The sequence below is a fragment of the Nicotiana tabacum genome, chromosome 16 (assembly GCF_000715075.1).
Source record: "Nicotiana tabacum cultivar K326 chromosome 16, ASM71507v2, whole genome shotgun sequence".
NCBI lineage: Eukaryota > Viridiplantae > Streptophyta > Magnoliopsida > Solanales > Solanaceae > Nicotiana > Nicotiana tabacum.
Genome location: NC_134095.1, coordinates 66,098,535 through 66,122,606, shown reverse-complemented (window position 1 = coordinate 66,122,606; position 24,072 = coordinate 66,098,535). Strand labels below are relative to the sequence as shown.

General features: G+C 36.4%; 1 protein-coding gene across 8 annotated transcripts; it reads right to left on the bottom strand.

The window, feature by feature from the left end:
• Nucleotides 1-1,230: 1,230 nt before the first annotated feature.
• On the bottom strand, nucleotides 1,231-20,948 carry LOC107803950 (protein-tyrosine-phosphatase PTP1). Of its 8 annotated transcripts, none has more exons than XM_016627744.2 (9): nucleotides 20,578-20,948; nucleotides 6,911-7,007; nucleotides 6,740-6,822; nucleotides 6,457-6,615; nucleotides 5,074-5,208; nucleotides 3,417-3,565; nucleotides 3,187-3,328; nucleotides 1,963-2,048; nucleotides 1,231-1,795 (listed from the first exon to the last, which is right to left on the bottom strand). In XM_016627744.2, exons 1-8 carry the CDS (start codon nucleotides 20,803-20,805, stop codon nucleotides 1,965-1,967), a joined length of 1,077 nt encoding a protein of 358 aa, XP_016483230.1. In that variant the 5' UTR covers nucleotides 20,806-20,948; the 3' UTR covers nucleotides 1,231-1,795; nucleotides 1,963-1,964. The 8 variants fall into 8 exon arrangements, with proteins under 8 accessions (XP_016483230.1, XP_016483231.1, XP_016483234.1 ...); XM_016627745.2 differs by having other exon boundaries at nucleotides 1,231-1,792; XM_016627748.2 differs by having other exon boundaries at nucleotides 6,481-6,615.
• Nucleotides 20,949-24,072: the final 3,124 nt, after the last annotated feature.

Genomic DNA, 24,072 nt, shown 5'->3' with positions numbered 1-24,072 from the left:
AATTTGTTCTTTTTACATTATTTTATTTATGTAAGCAATATTTTTCCTTTTCCTTTAGTTTTTGTGGGTGTGCTTATTAGAGATGTGATAAGATAGGGATGTTTAATTGTAAATTTTCTCATCGTATGGAAATTAATCGATTTTTACTTTTCTTCAAATTAGAAGGTTTTTTATTTTGGTTTCTGAAAAATAATGTTAATATAATTAATTGTATTTTGTCTAGAACGGAGTGATTGGTTGAGCAAAAAAATTCAAAACAACTATTTGTGTTACTTATGGTTCAAAATTTCAAGATTTTGTCCAATTTAAAGGAATGAAAAGTGTTCAAATAGTGTGCATATATATATATATTAAGGGGAAGTTTGATTTGTTAGAAGTGGTTGCAAATCTTTAGATGTACATAATTTCTTTTTTAGTGAACTTGTAATTAAAAGTTATATGTGTTAGAATCGGTTAAGAATGAAGGTTCGGGATCACAAGAAAAAATTAATATTTCCAAGACATCTACTATTGACTATGAGGAATATTGAGAAATTAACTGTTGGTGTGACTACTAGCGGTGTTCTTCCAAAAATCCGTCTGATTATGTTGCCTACGAACACTTCATGCTGGTAATAAAAAAGTTTTATTAAATCCATTTGTATAAAATTATACCTTCTCAATATACAACCAATAGTATTTTAAACGTTTTTATGTTTATGGTAATTATAAGATGAATCTTAAGAACTTTTAGTTTTAATTTTACCTTTTTATTAAATACTCCTTAAATCATTATTAATTAGATAGAATTAAAATAATCCAAACGAATGAATAAGCATATGACTGTAATTAACCCCAAATGTTTGTTGTTTATGAGCATTTTCCTTCTCATAGAAAGAGGGAAAATATTTAAATAAATTATTCATAATTTTTTTAATATCTTTTATGACCGCGTGCAGCGCGGATAAATTTACTAGTTTGCTAATAAAAGAGAGGTTGATAATAGCATAAGAGCACAATTTTCTCTACCAATCATCTCTTAATTATCAAAGAGAAAAAGAGGTAATTTACGAGTCCCCACTTGAGATGTGACCATGTCTTACCCTACTTTAATCCTTCATGGGTCAACCTAGCGATTTGATCATGCATATATTCTTTTGGAGTACTCGCAATTACTTCATGTTTATGTTATCGTAGAAAGAGTAAAAAAGAGATATTCTTGCTTCGTGCAACTCAGAAAAGAGAATTCTCAGTCTAAAGAGCAAGATTGAATTCTTTCTAATTAGAGACTACAGTATAGTCTCGGTCTAATAAGGTTTAATTGTTATCTCTAATGTTGGTTTTGACCGTGGAGGCGTGCAAAGTGCTTATTTGGTTGAGGAGAAAAAGGTCCCTCGTCTCACGACCTTCACTCTTTCTTATCCAATCAAACATTTTATTCGTTTCCCACCCAGACCTTGCTATGTAACCATTAAGTAGCAGCTTGAATCTGTATAAGGTTAGAACATAAGAGTCACCACATTGGCTATTCTTCAATGACTATGTTACACTGCAAACCAGAAATGTAATTTCTGGAACTGCAAACATTATGTTAATTTCATGAGATTCATTCAGCCAAGGGAAAAATCTGACGTCGGTCATCCGAAAGTGTTCGTCTCAATAGAAAGATCAACTGGTATCACCCGAACAGCTTGGGATCCCACACAAAGAGGGGGACGAAGCAACGCAAGTAGACGCAACTGATCTGCATCTTCAACATAAACTACTGTTTCATATCTCATTGTGAGCAAGAACCGTACCTCTTGTTAACTCACTACTGTACAAAGTTAAAACAACAGATTCAGGGGTTCTTTGTTTTCAGTTGGGGGCATGACCAGAAAGATATAGAAAATGAATTAGGTTTAAATTTCTGCAATAAAAAGAAAACCAATTTGTGTACTCGCAGCAGCAAGCAATTGAACTTCCAACAAAGTGAAAAATTACCATTATGGAGTCTTCTCTCCATTGTCATCTGAGATGAGGTGTTCCAGCTCATCAATAATGGCATCATAGCAGAAAAGGTATTGATCCTGGAACATGCTATATGTTAGATATTCAGCATAATATAAACTAAACAACTATAAGGAAAAACATTGAGAATATTGGAACACACAGAGATACAGATACTCGGGGTGAAAAGAACTTTAAAATAAAAACAGAAGATTAGTTGAAATATGGAACATGTTTGTCCTGAGTAGAAATAAATTATCGGAACTTTCCCTCTGCATGAGCTGAGCAGTAAAAAGATATTCTTGTAGTCACAGATGTCAAGGATGAGAAGAATAGAAAAGTGCCAAGGTACTCTGTGGTTTAAAGAGTGGACTTATAGTGAAAAGAAGCACTAAAAAGGTTAAAAGGACAAACGAGATGCATTAAAAAATAACTATAACACAACCGCTAATTATTTGGACAAAAAAATTGGAAACAACTATGATTAAGGTAGATATACAAGGAAGAAGTAGTGTTAAGCAAATCCAAAAACCAATTAAATTTCTGATTTAGATTTGAAATACAGTTTTAAGTTTCTGGTGAAGAGTGTTTTTATACTAAAATTTTAATTCTTATTCTAAATCACTAAAAAGGTCATTCATAATGCATTATTAACAATTATTATCACTTTGTGAACTTTCTTTTTATTGTCTAGCGTCGCCCCTTAAAGACAACGCCCATGGGTGATAAGGTGCATCTCTTGGTGCTTGGTATTTGCCCTAGAGCGCCATCTAAGCGACACGACGCATTGAACTTGAGCTTCACCTAGTTTGAGGACTTAACCTCAAGCAAGCTTTTGACATCACTGCTTATAGTATCCATGAAACATGGTTAACGACGTATAAATACTAATACATAGTTAAGTCTAGTAAAGTTGTATGTCACAACTTCCAACATCTGGTTTCCACTATTATTTTCAGGCGGTGACCAAGGAAGTGAAGCATAAAGATCTTGCACAGCCATATTTTGATGGTATACGAAGTGACTTAAAACCATAACTTGCCCTTTATAATTTGGTTTATTAACACAAACTCACTACGTTCTATACCAGCAATCAGCTAAACTTTTCAGAAAATGCCATCTCCTACTTCAAAAAATCAGAAAACTTTTGCAGTATTGTCGCGTATTAAAAAAAATGAAAAGAACAAAAATGAAAACACCAAGGAGAAGGAGCCGTACCATGGTCTGAACCATCCCAATTCGCTGAGACCTAAAGATGGCAACAGTATTAACAATATCCAGAGCAGACATATCTCCACCCAGTATTCTCTGGATGGTATTATGGATTGTGCAATATGTTCCTGTCCTACCAATACCTGCACTGTACCAGAGAATGAGCTGTCAGGCTATAAGAACAAATAATTACAGAATTTTAAAAGGCACACGCTACAGATAATGATGAAAGGAACCTGCAGTGTACTACAATTGGTCCAAGACTAAGAGGCACATCGTATGTTCGATTCAGAATTTCACGAACAGCAAGTGTGTCCTCTGGAACTCCATGATCAGGCCATTCAGGATACTGAATGTGTAAAACATGCAAAGGTGGTTCTTCTGACTGGCACATAGCAAGAGATGCGGATCAGGCATGTATTCTTAGCTTCCCACAACACAGCAAATATTCTAGTGAAGTGTGAGTTTATAACTTTATATAGAGATGGCTATTGGCGCTGTAACATAGGGGAAAATAACACAACCCGCACCCAATAGGTCAGATAATATTGGGAAAATGGGCTGGGTCTTACAAGGGAAGTGTAACCAAATTTGAGGGAATGCATAGACGTCATCCCAGCATCTAATTGGCAGGACCAACCAGGTAACCTTCACCTAAAACTACTTAGCGCTTTTCTAAAGCTTATCCAGCATTGGTCTAGATGCTTTGTGTTCTTGGGTGTTATGGAGGCATGGAGCTAACATCATGTTACATAATGAAAAAACTTCTTCAACCACAAGCTTCTGGAGCATTTAGCTATGCATGAAGAAGTACTAAAAGAGCATAAACTGAGGTTTTGAGTTCCAGAGGCTCTGAAGGTGAACTCAGGCAGCAACAGTAAGCTCAACATTCTGGCAGCAACAGGATTTTTTCTCTCATCACAACTCTGTATTTGGGGAATCACTCAGTAACTTACTCCTTGAAATGACGGCGAGAAAGGTGATGTCTAACAACAACAAACTCAGTGAGTTCCCACAAGTGGGGGTCTAGGGAGGGTAGTGTGTGTGCAGACCTTACCCGTGTATCCCTACCCTGGGAGAGGAAAGAGGTTGTTTCCTATAGACCCTCAGCCAAAGAAATGAGAAAGGTGATGTCTAAGAACTTTGTAATTAGTAAATGGAGAACCGGGTGTGTACTTTGACATTATAGAAACTGTCTCACAGAACGAATACCGGTGTCAATGGATCGAGAGAAGGGAATCCTTAGTCAAGAGATTGACAGTCAGCACATGGATCCTATTATGGAGCTGTCAAAGGTTGTATTAGCATCCGAAGGAACTAGGGAGATGTACAGGAAATGGGGTGAAAAGGAACAAGCATATGAATATGCAGTGTCACAAAAATTTATCAGGTAAGGAAGATATGTGAGCATACTGATATTCCAGGGAGATCGAAGAAGTGTGATTATCACGCCAGAAATAATCCAGGAAGCTGGCTGAAGGGCATAGCTAGCAAGATATTTGCAGACAAGGGAAAGCAGAGCAACTGGTCGTCTCAGCAGAATTCCTATGCTGAAGCAGCAAAGTTAAATAGCTGGCCAGAAGTGAACAAAGATATCGGTTGCTTGTGAAAAGTATTCAGAAGCCCAGGTTAGCAAGGCCTCAAGAAGATAACAGCAATTTGGACAGTGATTGCATCTTCTAACCACATCTCTATCTTAAAGACTAGGCTAAGCAACAAGAAAGATGGCAAAGCAAGCAGAGAAAACTGCCAAATTCAACCATCCTCCATCAAAGATATCGGTTAAACAATCATCTTAAGCTGGTCCGGCACTCCATGCTCAACAACACAATAAGACCTTTTCATTCTTTTTTATTTCTTGTATTCCACAAGGGCTGCCAACGATTTACTAACCTCAATATAGTTCACCTCCAGATTTCGTAATATTAAGGAGGTATGACTCGTCTTTATACATTTTGTCACAACACATATATTCCCAAATGTTCTAGGCCCATCCTCTGCCTGAAAGTAATCCCCACACTTCACCATCTGCATTTGTTTTCATCAAAGGAGAGGGTAAGATAATAAACTGCTCAAACCAAATATAGGTAATGCTTGAATAGAGATGGCGGCTAACAAGTCTTACAATAGACAAAAGGAAAGAAGGCCTAGCAGTTTTCATACTCGTCATAAAGTTATACAGATGAGGGATAAAGGTCATGAGGCGAGGATATATCTTCCTACCTTTTCATTGCTTCCATTTATCTGCTAAAGATTGGAAGCGCAAACTGAGAACATATGAGACATAAATTTCAAATCCAGAGAGGCAACAAGGCTTTTATACATCAGAATTCTCAAATTCCTCCAAAGATCATCATATGATCTATTGGTCAACCTGGAAGTCCTATCCCACAAAATTCTGGACAACACTACTGTATTAGAATGAGCATGAACTTATTGGGGCCTCAGGGTGTTTCTAAGATCCTCTTGAAATTTAAATTGAAATATGCAGAACAAACAATGTCCCAACATACAACAACAATAACCCAGTAGAATCCCAACATAATGAACAGGAAACTCCTTTGCCGAAGAAGAACTCTAATTTAAGCCGTTTGACTTGAATTCTAATTCGATCCTACAGATGCTAATTCTTATAGCAGCAATTGCTCTCTCAAAGCTATATTTTTATATCTAAAATCACAAACTTCTTGACGCATATTGTCCTTTGACGTTACTCAAAATCCACTTAGAATACTTAATCGAAGCCAAGCTCCTGCATATTGAAGAAACTGAAAGATGCATAGTTGCAGGAGGAACAAGCAAGGTTTATATCAGTAACTATTTTTAGCAATTGACATAAACCTTAAACCATGACATCCTGCTTCAGGTTGGAGCAAAAAATGAATGAGGAAAGAACACAAATAAGAAAATGAGGATGCTACTTAGTAATACCAACAAGTGCCTTCCTGTATCCCAGGCTTAGGAGCACTAGCAGTGGAATGATCTCCATGCCCTTTTTCCTCACTTTGGTAAAAAAAAAAAAAGGGGAGAAAATAGTTTGAAGATGAAAAGCCAATACTCAACAAAGATCCATTTAAACTTTTTTACAGCATAAAATTTCCAGATCCACTTCACAGCGGAGGATACAAATGAAAGAAAACAAAAAGGTAAAAGGGCATGTTGTTTCTTTTGAGAAGCAAATTATACATCAGACTATTATCACAAAATGTTAATATACTTTGGTCGCAAAACAAGTAAGTCTCGTTTCAGGAATATACTTATTATCACAAAGGTTACCTGGTTGTCTAAACAGTTGAATACCTTGTAATTGTCAACCAATCGTGTAAGCATCACAATCACAGGACAGCGATTCTGAATAATCATTTCCCAGAAGTCTTCAAAGGTGTGTGGTAGTGGACCTTGTGTTGCAATAAACCGGGACACCCTTTCAGATATCTTCAGCCAAAAAGAGCAGTATAAGTGGTAAGAAGCAGAATTGTGTTTTTATGTTTTATGCTAATAGCTCGAGTGGGTGAAGTATCTCTTTGAGTAATTTCAAGTGAAGGATGTAGGAACCCACCGATACAAAGCTTGCATTGATATATCCCCTAGCTGAAGGTCTATAGTCTTTGCATGGGTCCAAAACGACCCTACTATTGTCAACTGAGAGCAATGAAGCTTGATATAATTAATTCGAAGTAATGATACATTTTAAAAGCAAGGAAATTAAACAGACAACTGATTAGCATACATGGCAGAACATCAGTATAACGATTTTTGCTGATGTTTGTGCTGTCCAGAGCCACCGAGCATCTACTTTTCATCTCTGAAGCTTTCAACCTATTTTTCTGAATCAAAGGAGCTTGAGTTTAAGCATGTCACCAAATGAAGCAGAATAACATCATAGGATGATTGACAAATAAATAACAAAGAGTCAAACGACAACAATAAAGCAATAAGAATTTCTGAAGATATAAGAGAACCACCATTTGATATAAATCAGCAAGATGAATCTTTTGCTTTAATTAAGATATTGTACTTTATGCTATCGAGATCATTTAGCAGAACCGCCACCCAAAACATCAGAAAATAAGATACTTACGTATCTGAAACTATTAAAAGTTGTTTCGAAAAGGCAATTAGACCATCTACCTCACAGTAGGGCATTACCCCGTTTTCCCTCACAATATATTTCCAATTTCTCTGTTTCACGATTTTTAAAATTATGTATATAAACTTTAAGGACGTAGTTAACCTGAGCTGATGACTTGCGAGTACAAGGGTTTCCTTGTTAGCCCAACAATCAAGATAAAATTTCAAACATTATCTGGTCTTGTCCAAGACTATAAACACATTGGATACATCAATGTACTGCATGCGTGGCTCAAAACATTTAAGGGCATCACATACCTATTATTGTCTCAAACTTTTGTGGCCTAAACTCCGAGTTTCTGTTTCATGATACATTCAACAAACTCTAAAGAAATGTTCAATACTTAGCAACAAAATTATGTATGCATTAACAACATATTTATTTGGTAAATACTCCCTAGAGGCAATGTTCTGGACCAAGTATAAATAAAGAGGGCACAAACACTACTTTCTCACACAAGTCTCCTCTCTTTCTGTGGTATCTGTAACCAATTATCTTCCTTCTGAATTTTTTTTATTCCTTTTGATACAACAAAAGTTATGTTTTAAGAGTCATTTAGCTTTTTTATAAAACAGTAAGCCTCATTTAGCTCATTAAGCTAAACATTTGTTAATCATGGGGGCCAAAATGCTGCTACAGTCATTTTTAGCACATATTAGTGTAACGACCCGGCCAGTCGTTTTATGAATTTCAGCCCCGTTTCCCCCATTTCTGCTTCTTTATGTCTTGTTCAGTTGTATTATGTGGTATCGGGTTGGTTGGTTCGGGTTCGGAGAGATTTTTGAGAGGAATGAGACACTTAGTTTCTTAAGTTGGCCTTTTAGTTGGAAAACTCAACAGGAAGTTGACTTGTGAGTAAACGATCTTGGAATTTGGTTTTATGATTCGGATAGCTTCATGAGGTGATTTGGGACTTAAAAGCGTGTTCGGAATGTAATTTGGAGGTCCGTGGTAGATTTAGGCTTGAATTGGCGAAATTGGAATTTTGGCGCTTTCCTATTAGTAGTGGAAATTTGGATATCGGGGTCGGAATGGAATTCCGGAAGTTGGAGTAAGTCCGTTGTGTCATTTGGGACGTGTGTGCAAAATTTCAAGTCATTCGGACGAGGTTTGATAGACTTTTTGATCGAATTTGGAATTCGGAAGTTTTGGAATCCTTGGACTTGAATCCGAGGGTAATTTGATGTTATGATGTTGTTTTGAGCGTTCCGAAGGTTGGAACAAGTTTGAATGATGTTATGGGATATGTTGGCATTTTTGGTTGAGGTCCCGAGGACCTCGGGTGTATTTCGGATGCCCAACGGGACATATTTGAACTTGAGGAGTTAGCAGTTTTGGTGGTATTCTGTTGCAGACGTTTTGCTCTTCGCGATCGCGTAGAGGGGTTCGCGATCGCGTAGGCTAATTTGGGGCAAAGGTGGAGTTGTTCTACGCGTTCGCAGAGAGGAGGTTGCGATCGCGTATGTGTGAGAGGTTGTGCTTCGCGAACGCGTGGCAAGGGTCGTGTCCGCGTAGAAGAAGGCAAGCTGGTGTAAAGTGGAGGCGATTGCTCTATGCGACCGCGTGAGGCAGGTCGCGATCGCGTAGGTTTAGGTGGTTAAGGTTCGCGAATGCGTAAGGTAAGTTGAGGGGCAGTCCACTGTTGTGCTTCGCGATCACGATGAAGGAAAATCATCGGGGCAGTAAGTTTAAATAGCCGTCTTCGCAAATTTTAGGCCATTTCTCACCATTGTTGGCCGGATTTGGAGCTTTTCGAGAGGAATTGAAGAGGGAATCAAAGGGAAACACTTGGAGATAATATTTTTGAACTCAATACTCGATTCTATGATGATTTCTACCCAATTAAACATGAAATTAGTGGAATTTAAAGCCTAAAATTGGGGAATTAGGGCTTGAAATTGGAGACTTTGATTTGAGGATTTGAGGGGTCGTTTGTAGTCAGATTTTGATGTATTTGGTATGTATGAACTCGTGAGAGCGTAAGAATTCTAGTTTTGTGATTTTTATCAGAATCCGAGATGTGGGCCCGGGGGTCGGGCTTGACCAATTTCGGGATTTGTGATATAATTTGATTATTTTCGAATGGGCTTTGTTCCCTTAGTGTATATTGATGTTATGGTTCTGATTTTGGTTAGAGACGGACCATTTGGAGGCCGAATCGAGAGGCAAGGGCATCGCGGGCTAGAGTTTAGCTTAGCTTGAGGTAAGTAACGCTTCCAAACTTGGTTCTGAGGGTTCGAAACCCCGAACTATGTGTTCTATGATTATTATATTGATGTTATGGTTCTGATTATTATTAAGGTGACGCAAATGCCAAGTGATGGGCGTGTGGGCGTGCACCGTGAGAATTGCGGCCTGGGTCATTCCATGGCACTGCTTAATGACTCTTTCTAGCTGATATCTGTGTTGTAATTATGTGTTTAATTTAATGAGCTGCAATCATGCTAATTATCATGTTAAGGCTTCACGCCAATACTGTTGAGACCCGAGAGGTCGTTCTTGCTATCCTGTCATTAGCTTCATTAATATTTTGTACTCAGTCTTGATCATGCATATTATATCATGTCTCAGTCTCGATTATTGCTATTTGTCATATCATATCATTGTTCGGGCTAGTATCATGACATTTTGAGCCCATGTGTGAGACTGGAGAGTAATGACTGAGTGAGATTGAGAGCTTGATATTGAGTACAGTATGGGATCGGGCTGCACGCCGCAGCGAGATATTGATCATGCCTTCGTTGACTTGATAGAGCGCTTGGGCTAAGAGAAGCCCCTCCGGAGTCTTTACACCCCCAGTGAGCGCAGTTGATATTATTGAGGGATGGATCTTCCTTGGACATGGATCTTGTCCGAAGTACCTATTCTCTGGAGATGGATCTTCTCCATGATAGCTGGATTGGTCTGTTCCTCGGTACTAGAGATTGTTGGTCTGTGATGTGTATATATTCTGGGATGGATCTTCCCTGGGTCTTGTGAGCCATATACAGTACCGAGTGGTTGTGAGGTTGTTATTGATATTATCTGGAGATGGATCTTCTCCGTAGGCTGGAGTGGCCTTCCTCAGTACTGAGTGATTGTTGTCAAAGATGTATATATTCCGGGATGGATCTTCCCTGGGCCGTATACGCCATATACAGTACTGAGTGGACAAGCATTTGAGATCGTGGGCACATAAGGCACTCAGCATGGTGCATTTCATACAGCATGTGTATTGACATGTAGATGTAGCAGAGTTACACTTCTTTCCCTTGTTCATACTTGCTCTGTTTTACTGTTCGAGCTGTTTTTTTTAATTGAAAGCATACCTACATTTCTGTACATTATTTCTGTTATCCTTGAAGAGGTTGAGTTCGTTGGACTTGTTACTTACTGAGTTGGTGTACTCACGTTACCCCATGCACCTCGTGTGCAGATTCAGGCACTTTGGATCCAGTGGCGGATGTTTGATCGAGGCTTCTGACTTAAAAGATTATTGAGGTACCTGCACGGCGTTCGTAGGCCTTGGCTCTACACCTTACTTTCCAGTTGTATTTCAGTTGTTCCCTTAGACATTATATGAGACTATGTATTTTTCCTTAGACGCTCACGCACTCAGTGACACCCCGTTTTGGGCTGGATTGTATCTATTCTTGGAATTTCTTATGTTTCAAATAGTTCTTTAACTGTTAAAAGCTTCCGTAAATGTTTTCAAACTTATTATTATCGTGTTGATTGTTGAGTTGAGGTTGGCCTAGTTTTCGATAGGCGCCATCACGATGGGTCGGGTTTTGGGTCATGACAATTAGTAGGCTAAGTTACTCAAATTCTTCACTTTTGGTGCCAATGTGGGTGTGGGTCCGTACCGGATCTAGTCAACTGATTTTGGATACTTTGACCAAAATGGATGGAAAAATTCGGGACTGATACAATGATATCTGAAATCAAATCAAAAGCTAGGGTGAAACTGAAGAAAATGAAATACCTTATTTATTGAAATTTCTATGTCAGTGCTTTTCCTTTTATCTCCTTCTTGGATTCAGGGACGAAGCTACATTCACTTAAGGGTGGTCAATTGATACTTATTTTAGATACTTATTTTTAGCCGAATATTTGCACTTGTATCCATACTGCAAATCTTAAAATTTAGATCATAAAAGATCCGACCTCTAGATCTGCACCCATATCGGACACCCGCACCTGAGTCCGAGCAACTTAGTTAGTAGGGTGAACACCAGCATATAAGATGATAGATAATATCTGCTAGGAGAACTTATTTCTACCGATTTGTAACGTAAATATGGGAAATATAGCTCCGGATTAGACCCAAAAACCACAAGTCTACATTTTCTTTGGTTTTGGCGAAGAAACACATATTCATACACCTATTACCAAAAACAGTGATGCTTATGCACTTATGCCGAACTTATATGTTTGTATCCGTCCTATTAATATGGGCTAGAAGAAACTTGTATCCATCCATTCGTGGTGTATTTCAGATACCCAAGGATGTGAATCATGTGACCTAACAGTTTGAAACTGGATGAAAACCAAGCAAGATCAGGGTTCAAATCCAATATAGGCAAAACAAACTAGTTGATTTTTTTTTCATTTGCCGAAACGTTGGTGGATATATGTTGTCAAATAACTGTATTGGTGGAAAAACATAGGTACATGATAGGCTAATTGAGGTTGTACATAAGATGATCCGAACATTATCATTATAAAATAAAAGTATGTGTATAAACTCCATCGAGATATGTGTTAGTTTGTGTGTACTCAGTTCACATTATTTGTTTAATTCAATTAAGAAAGATATCTTGATGCACTTATTATTAGGAAAGCTAATAAATATACTGTTACCAGAAAAAGAAAAAAAGGCTAAATTTCACGTTTCATTTTATTTTCATATTTTTTCTTCCAAATTCCACCTCTCATTTCTTTTTTACAAGAATATTATTGTAAACATACAAGCAAGTCTAAAAATTCCAAACTAGTTTTAACAAGTCGCCTCACGCTAAGATTATGTCTTATTCATAGTTTTCTAGCCACAACATATGCTGGAATTCCAGTCTCAACTCCACGTGCTTCGGTTTTGAGGTTGATTAAGGAAAAGATACAGTATACAACATATATAGTAGACCCCCCCCCAAAATTAATATTGCCGAGACCATGAAATATTATTATTTTGTAGGGGTATTATATAATCGATAAATTAATATTTATTAATTTAAAGAGTGTTTTCGAGATTCAATGAAGGTTTATTTTGATTACATCAAAATCATTGTATCTTAATAATTTATGTGTCATATTTATTGAATTAATATAAAAAAATCATTATACATAAAGTATAATGTATGATTCATTGTAATATTTTTTAATTATTAAATGATTCATTGTAATTAATAAATCATTGTTTCTTAATAATCAAATATTATTCATTGTATATTTACTAAAAACATTCAATATACGATGGTGAGAGAATAAACTATATAAGCAACATAGAAAATTTCTTCAAACCGTACCCAAGAATGGCTTCTAATCTAAAAGGTGTCACAAAATCAACAATGACAAATCAAAGACATAAAGCATTATTTGAGTACAAAAGAGATCATTCCACATGCACTCAAAAAGATTTACAGTTGTGGCTTGATGAAAATTTTCATTTGAAAGTTAGTCAAGGTACAATATCAAACACACTCAAACGATCAACTGAGTATTTTTCGGCTAACTTAGAAAAAAGAAGGGATATCAAATGGCACAAGCCAGCAAAATTTCCAAACATGGAGAAGGTTGTTTATGAGTGGTTTCTCCAATAACAAGACCATGCGAATTTAACCGGAGGGTTAATTTTGGAGAAGGCGAGAGATACAATGAAACTTTTATATCCTCAACAAGATTTTGAGCACAACTTTTCTCAAGTTTGGCTTGAGAAATTCAAGCTAAGACATGGCATCAAGTCATTACGGTCGAGAAGTCTCTCCGAAACGACGAAATGACTTGATATCATGTCTTAGCTTGAATTTCTCAAGCCAACCTTGCGAAAAGTTGTGCTCAAATCTTGTTAAGGATATAAAGTTCCATTGTATCTCTCGCCTTCTCCAAAATTAACTCTCCGATTATATTTACACGGTCTTGATATTGGAGAAACCATTCATAAACAACCTTCTCGATGTCTGGAAATTTTGCTGGCTTGTGCTGCTTGATATCCTTTCCTTTTTCTAAGTTAGCCAAAAGATACTCAACTGATTGTTTGAGTGTGTTTGATATTGTACCTTGACTAACTTTGAAATGAAAATTTTCATCAAGCCACAACTGCAAATATATTTAAGTGCATGTGGAATGATCACTCTTGTGCTCACATAATGCTTTATGTATTTCATCTGTCATCGTTGATTCTGTGACACCTTTTAGATGAGAAGCCATTGTTGAGTACGGTTTGAAGAAATTTTCTATGTTGCTTATATAGTTTATTCTCTCACCATCCTACATTGAATGTTTTTAGTAAAAATACAATGAATAATATTTGATTATTAAGAACAGTGATTTATTAATTACAATGAATCATTTAATAATAAAAAAACATTACAATGAATCATACATTATACTTTATGTATAATGAATTTATTTTTTATATTAATTCAACAAATATGACACATAAATTAGTATGATACAATGATTTTGATGTAATCAAAATTAACCTTCATTGAATCTCAAAAACACTCTTTAAATTAATAAATATTAATTTATCGATTAAGTAATACCCCTACAAAATAATAATATTTCATGGTCCCGGCAATATTAATTTAGAGAGGTACTATTGTAACATCTTTAAATCTCAAAAACAGTCATGGTGACAGAAATCGAGGTGCTTATGGATGGAGCAAGGGGACAAGAAAACTAGGTTCTTCCACAAGATGGCAAATATACATAAGAGACTTAACTGCATTGACAAGCTGGGATCAAATGGGAGGATTTTGGAGATGAAGAAGACACTAGCAATGGAATCCTGAGAATATATGAATCTTTGTACAAAGTCTCAAATCAGTGGAGACCTTCTTGGAGTCATACATGCTAGCTCTTTCTGAGAAAGAGATAATGTGGATGCAAAGACCCTTCTATGAGGATGAAATTTTGGGTGTTATTAAAGATTGCAATGGGAATAAAGCACATACTCAGGACAGTTTTGCCATGAAATTCTACAAAGAATGCTTGGGTACTATCAAAACTGACCTTATTTTGGCCATAAACCATTTCTACTCTCAAGGCAGGTTCAAGAAAAGTCTCAATGCATCCTACATTGCTCTTATTCCAAAAAAAAAAATGATGCCAGGGAGCTAAAAGGCTATAGACCAATTAGTGTTACCAGTGGTTTCTACAAGGTGTTGTCTAAGTTGCTCGCTAACAGATTTAGACCAGCCATGGGGGTAAACTGGTGTCATCTTCACAAATGTCCTTCGTAAGAGGAACATAGATAGTAGATACCTCGCTCATTGTAAATGAGTTCCTTGATTCCAGACCCAAGTAGGGGACGTCCGGAGTTCTTTGCAAGCTAGACATCGAGAAAGCATTTGACAATGTGCACTGGGACTTTCTTCTCAACATGTTATGAATAATGGTTTTTCAGTGACAAATAGATTGGTTAAGTACACTTCTGCATATCCACTGTCAAGCTTTCCATTATTCTAAATGGTTCCCCTAAAGTTTTTATTTTTATTTTTAAGAATAATGATATGAAGTGTTTCATTAGTAATCAGTACCAAGATGGTACTGAAAAGGTTACAGAAAATATGGTACCAAGATTGTTGCCCCTAAAGGCTTTTTTGCAACACAAAAAAAGTAGGCAAGGTGATCACCTTTCAACTTTCTCATTCAAATTGGTTATGGAAGGTCTAAGTAGGAAACTAACTAAAGTAGAACTTCAGGATTGGATCGAGGGCTTCAACCCAAATGTGAGGAATCTGGGAATTTCATCTTACTCATACTTTTCATGCAGACGACTCTCTAATTTTATCTGAATCTAAGTGGGAAGAGATTCTTCATCTCTGATTGCTGCTCTTATTTTTCAAAGTGGAGTCTGGATTACATATAAACTATATCAAAGAGTGTCCTCTACCCAGTGAACGATATCCCCAACCTACAGGAAATTGCTGAAATTCTGGGCTGCAATGTGGGTTTGTTTTCAACCAGATACCTGGGCCTTCCTTTGGGAGCAATTTGGGATGACATCTTGGAAAAATGTGAAAAGAAGTTGTCTTGTTAGAAAAGAAAATACCTTCCTCTTAGAAGTAGACTCGTGCTGATTAACAGTCTCAACTCTTTGTTTCTGTGGCATAAAGGTTGGATAAACTTTGGAGAGATTTCTTATGGCAAGGAAACAGAGATCACAGAACATTCAATCTAGTGAAATGGGAAACAGTAACTTTAGATAGGGAAGCAGGGGATCTTGGGGTCAAAAATCTGATGATCCAGAACAACAGGTTACCTTTTTTTTTTTTGATGACCGAGAAATCCGTCTGGAGCCGATCCTTTGGACCAACCGCAGCCTTCGAAACTCGGTGGATAATGGGCCAGCCCCTCTACCCTTCTCCACTTAAATACCAGGCTTTGCTTTGCATGGTGTGGGGGCTTGAACTTGTGACCTAAGACACAAATCCACCACCCTTTGCCACTTGAGCTAGGCCCTGGGGGCGAACAACAGGTTACTTCAAAAGTGGCTTTATGGAGATCTGCTATTGAAGCAAAGTAATGCGGACTTTTGAACTCCTAGACAACTAAATTCACACTTCCACAGAATCAAAACAGCATTGGAAGCACATTAGAGCACACGGGCCTTCCTTTCATTCCAACACATCATTTCAAAGTAGAAATGGAGAAAGATCAAGTTTTGGCAGAATATTTGGCTTGGTCATGTATTCTAAGAGAACAGTATCTTGCACTGTCCCAAGTAGTAAGATTCACAGAATATTGGTCATATCATGGCTGGAATTTCAGCTTCGGATGCAGTTTAAGTAATTGGGAGGTAAACCATCATCACTATTGCTCCAGATCCATAACAACACACCCTTATTCTCCAGACCTGATTCTCTATTGTGGAAACATGATGCTAAAGGAAAATTTTCAGTAAAAGATAGCTGCAAGCAGCTTAGGGACCTTTTTGCCTCCTTACACCTTCCCCCTTCGGCCGTGGAAATGCATTTAGAGGAACAAGGCACCCTTGAAGATGGAGTGTTTTACTTGGCTGGTGGCTCAAGGAGCATGTCTAACTCGTGAGAATCTGCAGAAGAGAGGGATGAATATGTGTAGCAGATGCTCACTATGTGAAAGGCAGAATGAGAAGATCAACCACCTTTTTTTCCATTGTCCAATTACCAAATAAATGTGGGATCTCATCATGAACATTTTGACGATTAAATGGATTATGCCAAGGACAAACAAAAGACTTGTTGCGACGTTGAACATTAAAGGATAGGGAAAGGCAAGACTGAGGACTTGAAACTCAATTCTTTCAGCTGCATGATGGACTGTTTGGAAGGAAACAACCACAAGAAATTTTTAGAGCAAAGTTGAATCCGTAACTAAAGTTAAGTATAGATGCATCTCCTTATAGTTTTTTTGGTAACATGGTTATTGCAAATGATATATATGTCATGATAGACATTTGAGTTCATTACACATTCGGTGGTGGTGCTGCCCTGAAAATATCAGTAAAGCACCTTCTGGTTGCTGACTTTTTATATAAATACCTTATTTAGAGGTAGTCAAAAGCAAAAGGCGCGTAAAAGCACCAAGTTCTGTTGGAGCTTTAAGCACAAAGCGCAATTAAAGCGTGAGCTTTAGCGAAGAAAAGTGCCTAACAGAAAAAGAGAAAAAACTAATAGAAATCCTTTGCAAAAGAATGTAACTATAAACACAAATAATAATTATTCGAACAAAAATGACAAAGCATACTTAAGCTATATGTATGTTGTTGTGCCCTTTAAGACAAAACCCACAAGTTAAGGTGCACTCGCATTAGCATCTTGATGCCTACGCTAAAGCCGCCAATTACGTGAGGCGCAGTACACAACCTAGGCTTCACCGAGCTTCCGGCTTAACCGAGCTTTAAGCGAACCTTTAACAACACAGGAATGTTGTGCCTTGTCAGCAGTGACTAGTGAATGACCACTAAGAAGCTAGATATTAAAAGCCCAACTAGCAAAATTGAGAAGACTAAGATTAAAAATGCCATTCTTTTCGTTTTGATAAAGACTAAAAAATGTCTTTAAAGTAGATAAAACAAGAAATACTAAAAGAAGCTATGAACTTGAGACGTTATCAAGGTAGCATTTCCAGTATAGAAAACTTAGAATGACCAAGGCAAGGAAGACATACCGATGCACCTATTATTGAAAAGAGTAATGCTCATGTACCTATGTCTACCTTATATTCTAGTGTTCACCCTACTAGCATGTCAGCAATAGGTGTCAGGTAACTTTATTCACCAAGGCTTTTATTTTGTCTATTTAAAAAATTACTATTTCCTTCGTCCCAATTTATGTTACGGTGTTTGACTAGTCAAGGAGTTTTAACAAACATTGAAAGATTTTGTAATGTTCCAAAATTATCCTTATTAATAAATATTAAAATCCGAGGGTCTATTGGAAACAGCTTCTCTACCTGCATTAGGTAGGGGTAAGGTCTGCGTATAGACTACTCTCTCCAGACCCCACCAGTTGGGATCATACTGGGTTTTTTGTTGTTGTTGTAATTAAAATTTTAAGTAGAAAATACAAGCAACTCTCGCATGATTAAAGAAATCAATAACATTTTTCTCTCCTCATAAAGTGGTGGCAACTCATTAATGTATTGCATAGCCATAGAGTCCAAAGATGATTTCAAATCTGCTCTCTCTCTCTCTCATACACGAAGAAGTCTCAATTGAAAAAGGTGACCACAACTTAGTAGAGGTTTATTAAACAGCCTCGGCAAACTAGGTTTATTTTTTTACTTGTACACAAATTTTTTTTCTTGATTTCACCTGCAATTCCAAGAAAAGAGATTACCCCAACATTAATTTGTTAACTGTTATCACTACGCTTTGCCAATCTGTTCCCAAGAATTGCCGCCAAAAATAATTTTTTGAGCTTAGGACTCTAAATGTTGTTAGTGGCGCCAAACTTTTTCCTAATTTTGAAATTTAACAAGTGAAGGTGTGTATACAAGCATAGAGACATCCACTTTTATTTATTTTACACCTCTTTTATTCTTCTCTCTTTATACTTATCGCACTGGTTAATTATCTCTTTCTTTGTTTTTCTATTTTTGTCTTTTAATACTAAATCATTGATCTAAAAAGAATAAAATGAGTGTTGTATTCCAGTAGAGCCAATCATCATAAACAGTTACATTTGGAATGACTTTTGAAAAAAAGTAATGAAGGTATGGTTACACATAGTTCTATAACATAAGCCGCTATTTTGTTCAAAAAATCAAAAAATTACTACTGAATGTTTTGGAAACAAGGCAAATCATCTGTTGCTTTTAGTAATGTGTTAAATGTGTCTTCAAACCCTGTACGCAGAGTCAGGAATAAACAGATCCAAGTCGACATTAACCAATTCAAAGAAACTCCATTTTGTCGTTGAACAAACATTCAATCTCTGGATTTTGCAATAAACAAGACAAAATCAACTATTTTTTGGCATGTGAAAGAAAGTACATACATACCAATGCCATGAAGCCTCACTTAACCGAAGAAAACAAGAAGGTGCAAGTGCGATTTTGCCTCTCAATGATTGATCTTGGTACACACAATGCAAATGTCATGTTTACAAACATGTTTAATTATATTTATATCTATGAGAAATGGTTTTACTTTTTGAAAAAATCCAAAGGTACTACCTGCTTTCTAAAGAAGATGAGTCTAATCCATATCATTCTTACAGAAGTAGAAATTTTAAGACAAAGATTATGTTTATGGTTGTTGTTGCGCATCCTAGATTTTATGAAAATTGAATCAAGTTGCTTTCAAGAAAATAGGAATTTCTCTGTTTGTAGTTAAGGAACCAGCTATGCAAAATAGCAAAAATCAAGCAGCAAGACTGTCGAAGCAAAACCTATTTGTGACTAAAGATGTCAAAAGAGCTTGCTAGATAGAGAAAGTTATTCCAGCCATTAGATCAAAATGGTCAGCTTCACCGTCAAATATTCTAACTTTTATCCAACAAAATAGTGCAAGACCACATATTGGTGTTAATTATTTGGAATTTACTGAAGCTGCTCAACAAGGTTGATTGGGCATTAGGCTATGCTTTCAATCCCCTAAAAGCCCCGATTTAATATTTTGGACCTTGAATTTTTTAAAGCAATTCAATCTTTTTAGTATCAAATGGCTCCTTCAAATATCGATGAATTAGTGGACGTTGTTGAAAGATTTCCTATGAAATGAAAGCTTAACAACTTAATCATGTATTTCTAACTTTAAAGTATTCCATAATTGAGGTGATGAAAGATAATGGTTGCAATAACTACAAAGTACCTCACATGAAAAAGAAAGACTTGAAAGAGAGTACATCTTCCACTTCAACTTTGTTATGATGTTGATATTGTCAATCAAGCTTTAGCTCTACTTCAAAAATGATGTTAGTTATTACTATGTCAAGGTTATCTATTTTTGCACACTTTGCTTTCTACTGGAACTTGTAGATTTAACATGTTAAAGTTAGAATGTAAATTTTGTAAAGTGTGTTGGGAGCAATATTATTGTGTATAACCTTGGTGATATGCCCATAATTGTAATATTCTATTATTTTTTTGGGTCTTTTATGCTCAGGTGCAAAATCGAAAGAAACAATAAGAAATCTTCACCAAGTTGAGAATACAGAGCCAAAATATAACAAGAAAGTGTTTGTCGATAATGTACACTTCAGTGTATACTTTGAAGCATGAACTAACTACAAAACACACAAATCACCACAATGCTTCATTTCTCAAATTTGTTGTGGAGCGGACATTTAGTATGACAATACGGACTATGAACTAATCTGAATCCTAATTGAGTGAATGGAACAATTTGAAGGTGAAAAAGTAAAAAAGGCAATAAATTTTAAGCCTTTTATATTTATGTTATAATCTAATATATGTATGTATTTCGGTATGGTAATACCAACACGTTTAAAAACGTAAACCAAATGCTATACCAGCCGAAATACGAAAATTTCAGTTAACATCCAATTAAACTTCAAAATATCAAAAGGTTATCAAACGAATAGCTGAATACTACAAATTAAGAGAGAAAAGAAAACCTGCAAAGCAGAGAATTCTGAGTCAATTTTGCCAGGAGAGTGATACCGTTTATCCTTAAAGGCTGTGAGTGCTTCCAAACAGTAACTACGCTGATCAGGCGACAGCACGATTCTCTTTGGAACCGAATCAGCAGAGAAATCCAAATGTTTTGTGACAGTGCCGGTGGCAGTAGCTGGCGGCTCCGTTGAAGTGGTGGCGGAGGACAAGGGATTACCGGCGGCAGCCATCGCCGATCTCCGGCCCCGACCCCGAACTGATACCGCGCTACCCGTGGCTCCGAAATTTAGTTTTTAATTTTTTAATTTCCCCCCCGGGTCTCAGTAGTAGTCTGCAGCTGTCCGGAAATGATGCTGTCACCACCTGAATTTACAGGGTGTTGTTATAAATATATTATATTATGGATGTTCATTTAGTACTCCGTTATAAATAAGCTTCTGAAGAAGCTTATCCATATGGGACTCCACCGTAAATATATTTATTTATTTAGTACTATATTGGAAATAAGCTTCCTGAAGAAGCTTATCACTTCGGTACCCGGTTATGGATAAACATTACCCCCAGTAGAAGTTTATTCATATCGGGTATAATAAGCTTATCTTTTCAGTACCCAGTTATGGATAAACATTACCCCGGTAGAAGATTATCCATACCGGATATAATAAGCTTATCCATTCAGTACTCTGTTATGGATAAATATTGCTCTCAGTAAAAGATTATCCATATCTGGTACAGCAGCAGCTTACACAGCAGCTTATAGCAGCTTATACTGCAGCTTGTAGTAGCAGCTTACACGGCAGCTTGTAATAGCAGCTTACAGAGCAGCTTCCTTTCTTCTATAAATAAAAGAGATTTCAGTTCATTATGTACATCAGTTTGAATTCGAATAATATATCAGTTTCTCTCTATACTTGTCTTTACTTTATAGTCTTTGTTTCATAACACGTTATCAGCACGAAACTCTACCATCTCGAGCAAATATTTTGAAAGTATCTGAGGTAAGAACTTTCTTTTCCTAAATAATGTCAAATCTTTCTAAACTTGAATTTGTAGCCCTGGATATATCAGGCAAAAGCTACATGTCTTGGGTGCTTGATGGTGAAATTCATCTTGATGCGATGGGTCTGGCAGACACCATCAAAGACAAAAATCAGGCATCAAATCAAGACCGTGCCAAAGCAATGATATTCCTACGTCATCACCTTGATGAGGGCCTGAAAATGGAATATCTTACTGTTAAAGATCCAGTCATACTGTGGAATAATTTGAAATATAGATATGACCACCTGAAGATGGTCGTTCTTCCACAAGCACGATATGATTGGACTCATCTAAGGCTACAAGATTTTAAATCTATCAGTGAGTATAATTCTGCTATGTTCAGAATTATTTCCCAATTGAAGTTATGTGGTGATAATATTGTTGATCATGATATGTTGGAGAAAACTTTCACCACTTTTCATGCCTCGAATATGCTCCTACAGCAGCAATATCGAGAGATGGGATTTAAAAAGTATTTTGAACTTATCTCACATCTTCTTATAGCAGAGCAACATAATGGGCTATTAATGAAAAATCATGAAAGCCGACCTACTGGTTCTTGTCCATTCCCCGAAGTGAATGAGACGAACTTCCACCAGGCTAAACGTGGAAAAGGTTGTGGCCCCAGTCGTGGTCATGGTCGTGGTCGGGAAAGAAACTCTAATCATGGTAATAATAATGCACCAAAGAACACTCCTCACCACCAGTAGTGGAAAAGGAAGGAACAAAAGCATGAAGCGGTGCAAGCACCAAATGCAGAAAATGTATGCTATAGATGTGAAGAAAAAGGGCACTGGTCACGTACCTGTCGTACGCCAAAGCACCTGGTTGAGCTTTATCAACCCTCCCTAAAGAAGACAGAAAAAAATGCTGAAGCAAATTTTATTTCTGAAGATAATTTAGACTTCATGCATTTGGATGTAACTGATTACCTTGCACTCCAAGAAGGAGAAACAAGTCATGTAATCGGTGGTGAATCTATAGAAATGTAAATATTTTAATTTTTGTTGTTTGTAATAGATAGTATGATTATGTAATTGTTGTACATAAAGAAAAAATTATGATTTGATAATGATGTTTACTATAATATATCTTATTTATGTCATTTTGAAGAATATGGATAATATTATTAGATCAACTTAAACTCTAGCAGAGTTTGCAAGAAATATACAACCACCAGAAGTAGTTATATTTCATATATCTCATTGTAATTATATTTTGTTAACCACCAGAAGTGGTATATGTCTATGATCACCAGAAGTGATAATTTAGGCTTTCTATGGTTACAATTGAAGATAAGCTGCATAAATATTCTCTATATTAAATGCACGCCTTGATTTGCTCCTGAAGTAGTAAATATTTTAAAAGAGGTTGAGGCATCACAATTTGATGTGATTAATGCGCATTCAGATAATTATGTTCGATTTCCTGAAGGATGAGAACTTTTGATAATATTAATCAATTCCTGAAGTGAATATGACAATAGTAATAAGTCGGGTAAATATGAACGCGCTCTTGATGTGAATACATTACAATTCACCTCCAGAAGAGTTAATATAATTGAGAGAATATATACTCAATATTTCATATTTTAAATTTGCTCCTGACAAAGTAACACAATTGAAATTGCCTCCTGAAGTGGGAAAATATTATGAAGAGGAGTTTTCGTGTGCTTAAACAATTGTTTTACATTGTTTATTTGATTGTGATTTTCTCTCATGACACCAGCAGTGTCTGAGCAATATTTGATAGTACAAAATGTATCGACAACTCCTGAAGAGCTAAATATTTGCCTAAAGAATACATGACACCAGTAGTGCCAGATAAATATTAGATTGTGGATAATAAATGAAGGCTCTCGAAGAGCTTATATGCAAATATGTCATTCATATTATATGATTATGGTCAAAACATATGTTGTAGTAAACCTGAAGTTTACTAATACAAATGGCTATCATATGAGACTACAAATGATTGGAAGATTGATAATCTTCATGTTTCCACAATCATAGGGGTAAAATAATATGTATGTGAGAAGTTACCGGCCCTATTCTTTAATTTGTACTATATCATGTATCACAGTAAACCAGAAGTTTACTAAAGCAAAAGTTTATGCCATAGTAAACCAGAAGTTTACTAAGAGATAGCACCTGACATGTTAAACTTGAAGTTTTCATTTGCCATTTTTAAATGAGCTATTTGAGAATTCAGATAAACATATACTAAAGAACTAGAAGATTCTTCAGAAATTCTCATGTGTTGCTTGTTCTCATAATGAATTGATTATACCAGCTAAAGTTGGGACTAAGACCCCTGATTCTGAAATATATATAAAAGGTGAATATGGGCTCGTTCACCTATCATGTGAACCACTTATAGCTGCATATATGAGATGGTTACATGTGTAATTATTGTCAACCTGCAGTTTGGCATTTGGAATTGCTTTTCTCGATTAA

What these genes read in the sequence shown, in the direction of transcription:
- LOC107803950 (XM_016627744.2), bottom strand. Translation starts at nt 20,805, where the DNA reads ATGGCTGCCGCCGGTAATCCCTTGTCCTCCGCCACCACTTCAACGGAG. An exon ending in TTATACTGATGTTCTGCCAT is followed by an intron (nt 6,823 to 6,910) that starts GTATGCTAATCA and finishes CATTGCTCTCAG; the next exon opens with TTGACAATAGTAGGGTCGTT. An exon ending in TGGAGGTGAACTATATTGAG is followed by an intron (nt 3,566 to 5,073) that starts GTTAGTAAATCG and finishes GCTATGTGCCAG; the next exon opens with TCAGAAGAACCACCTTTGCA.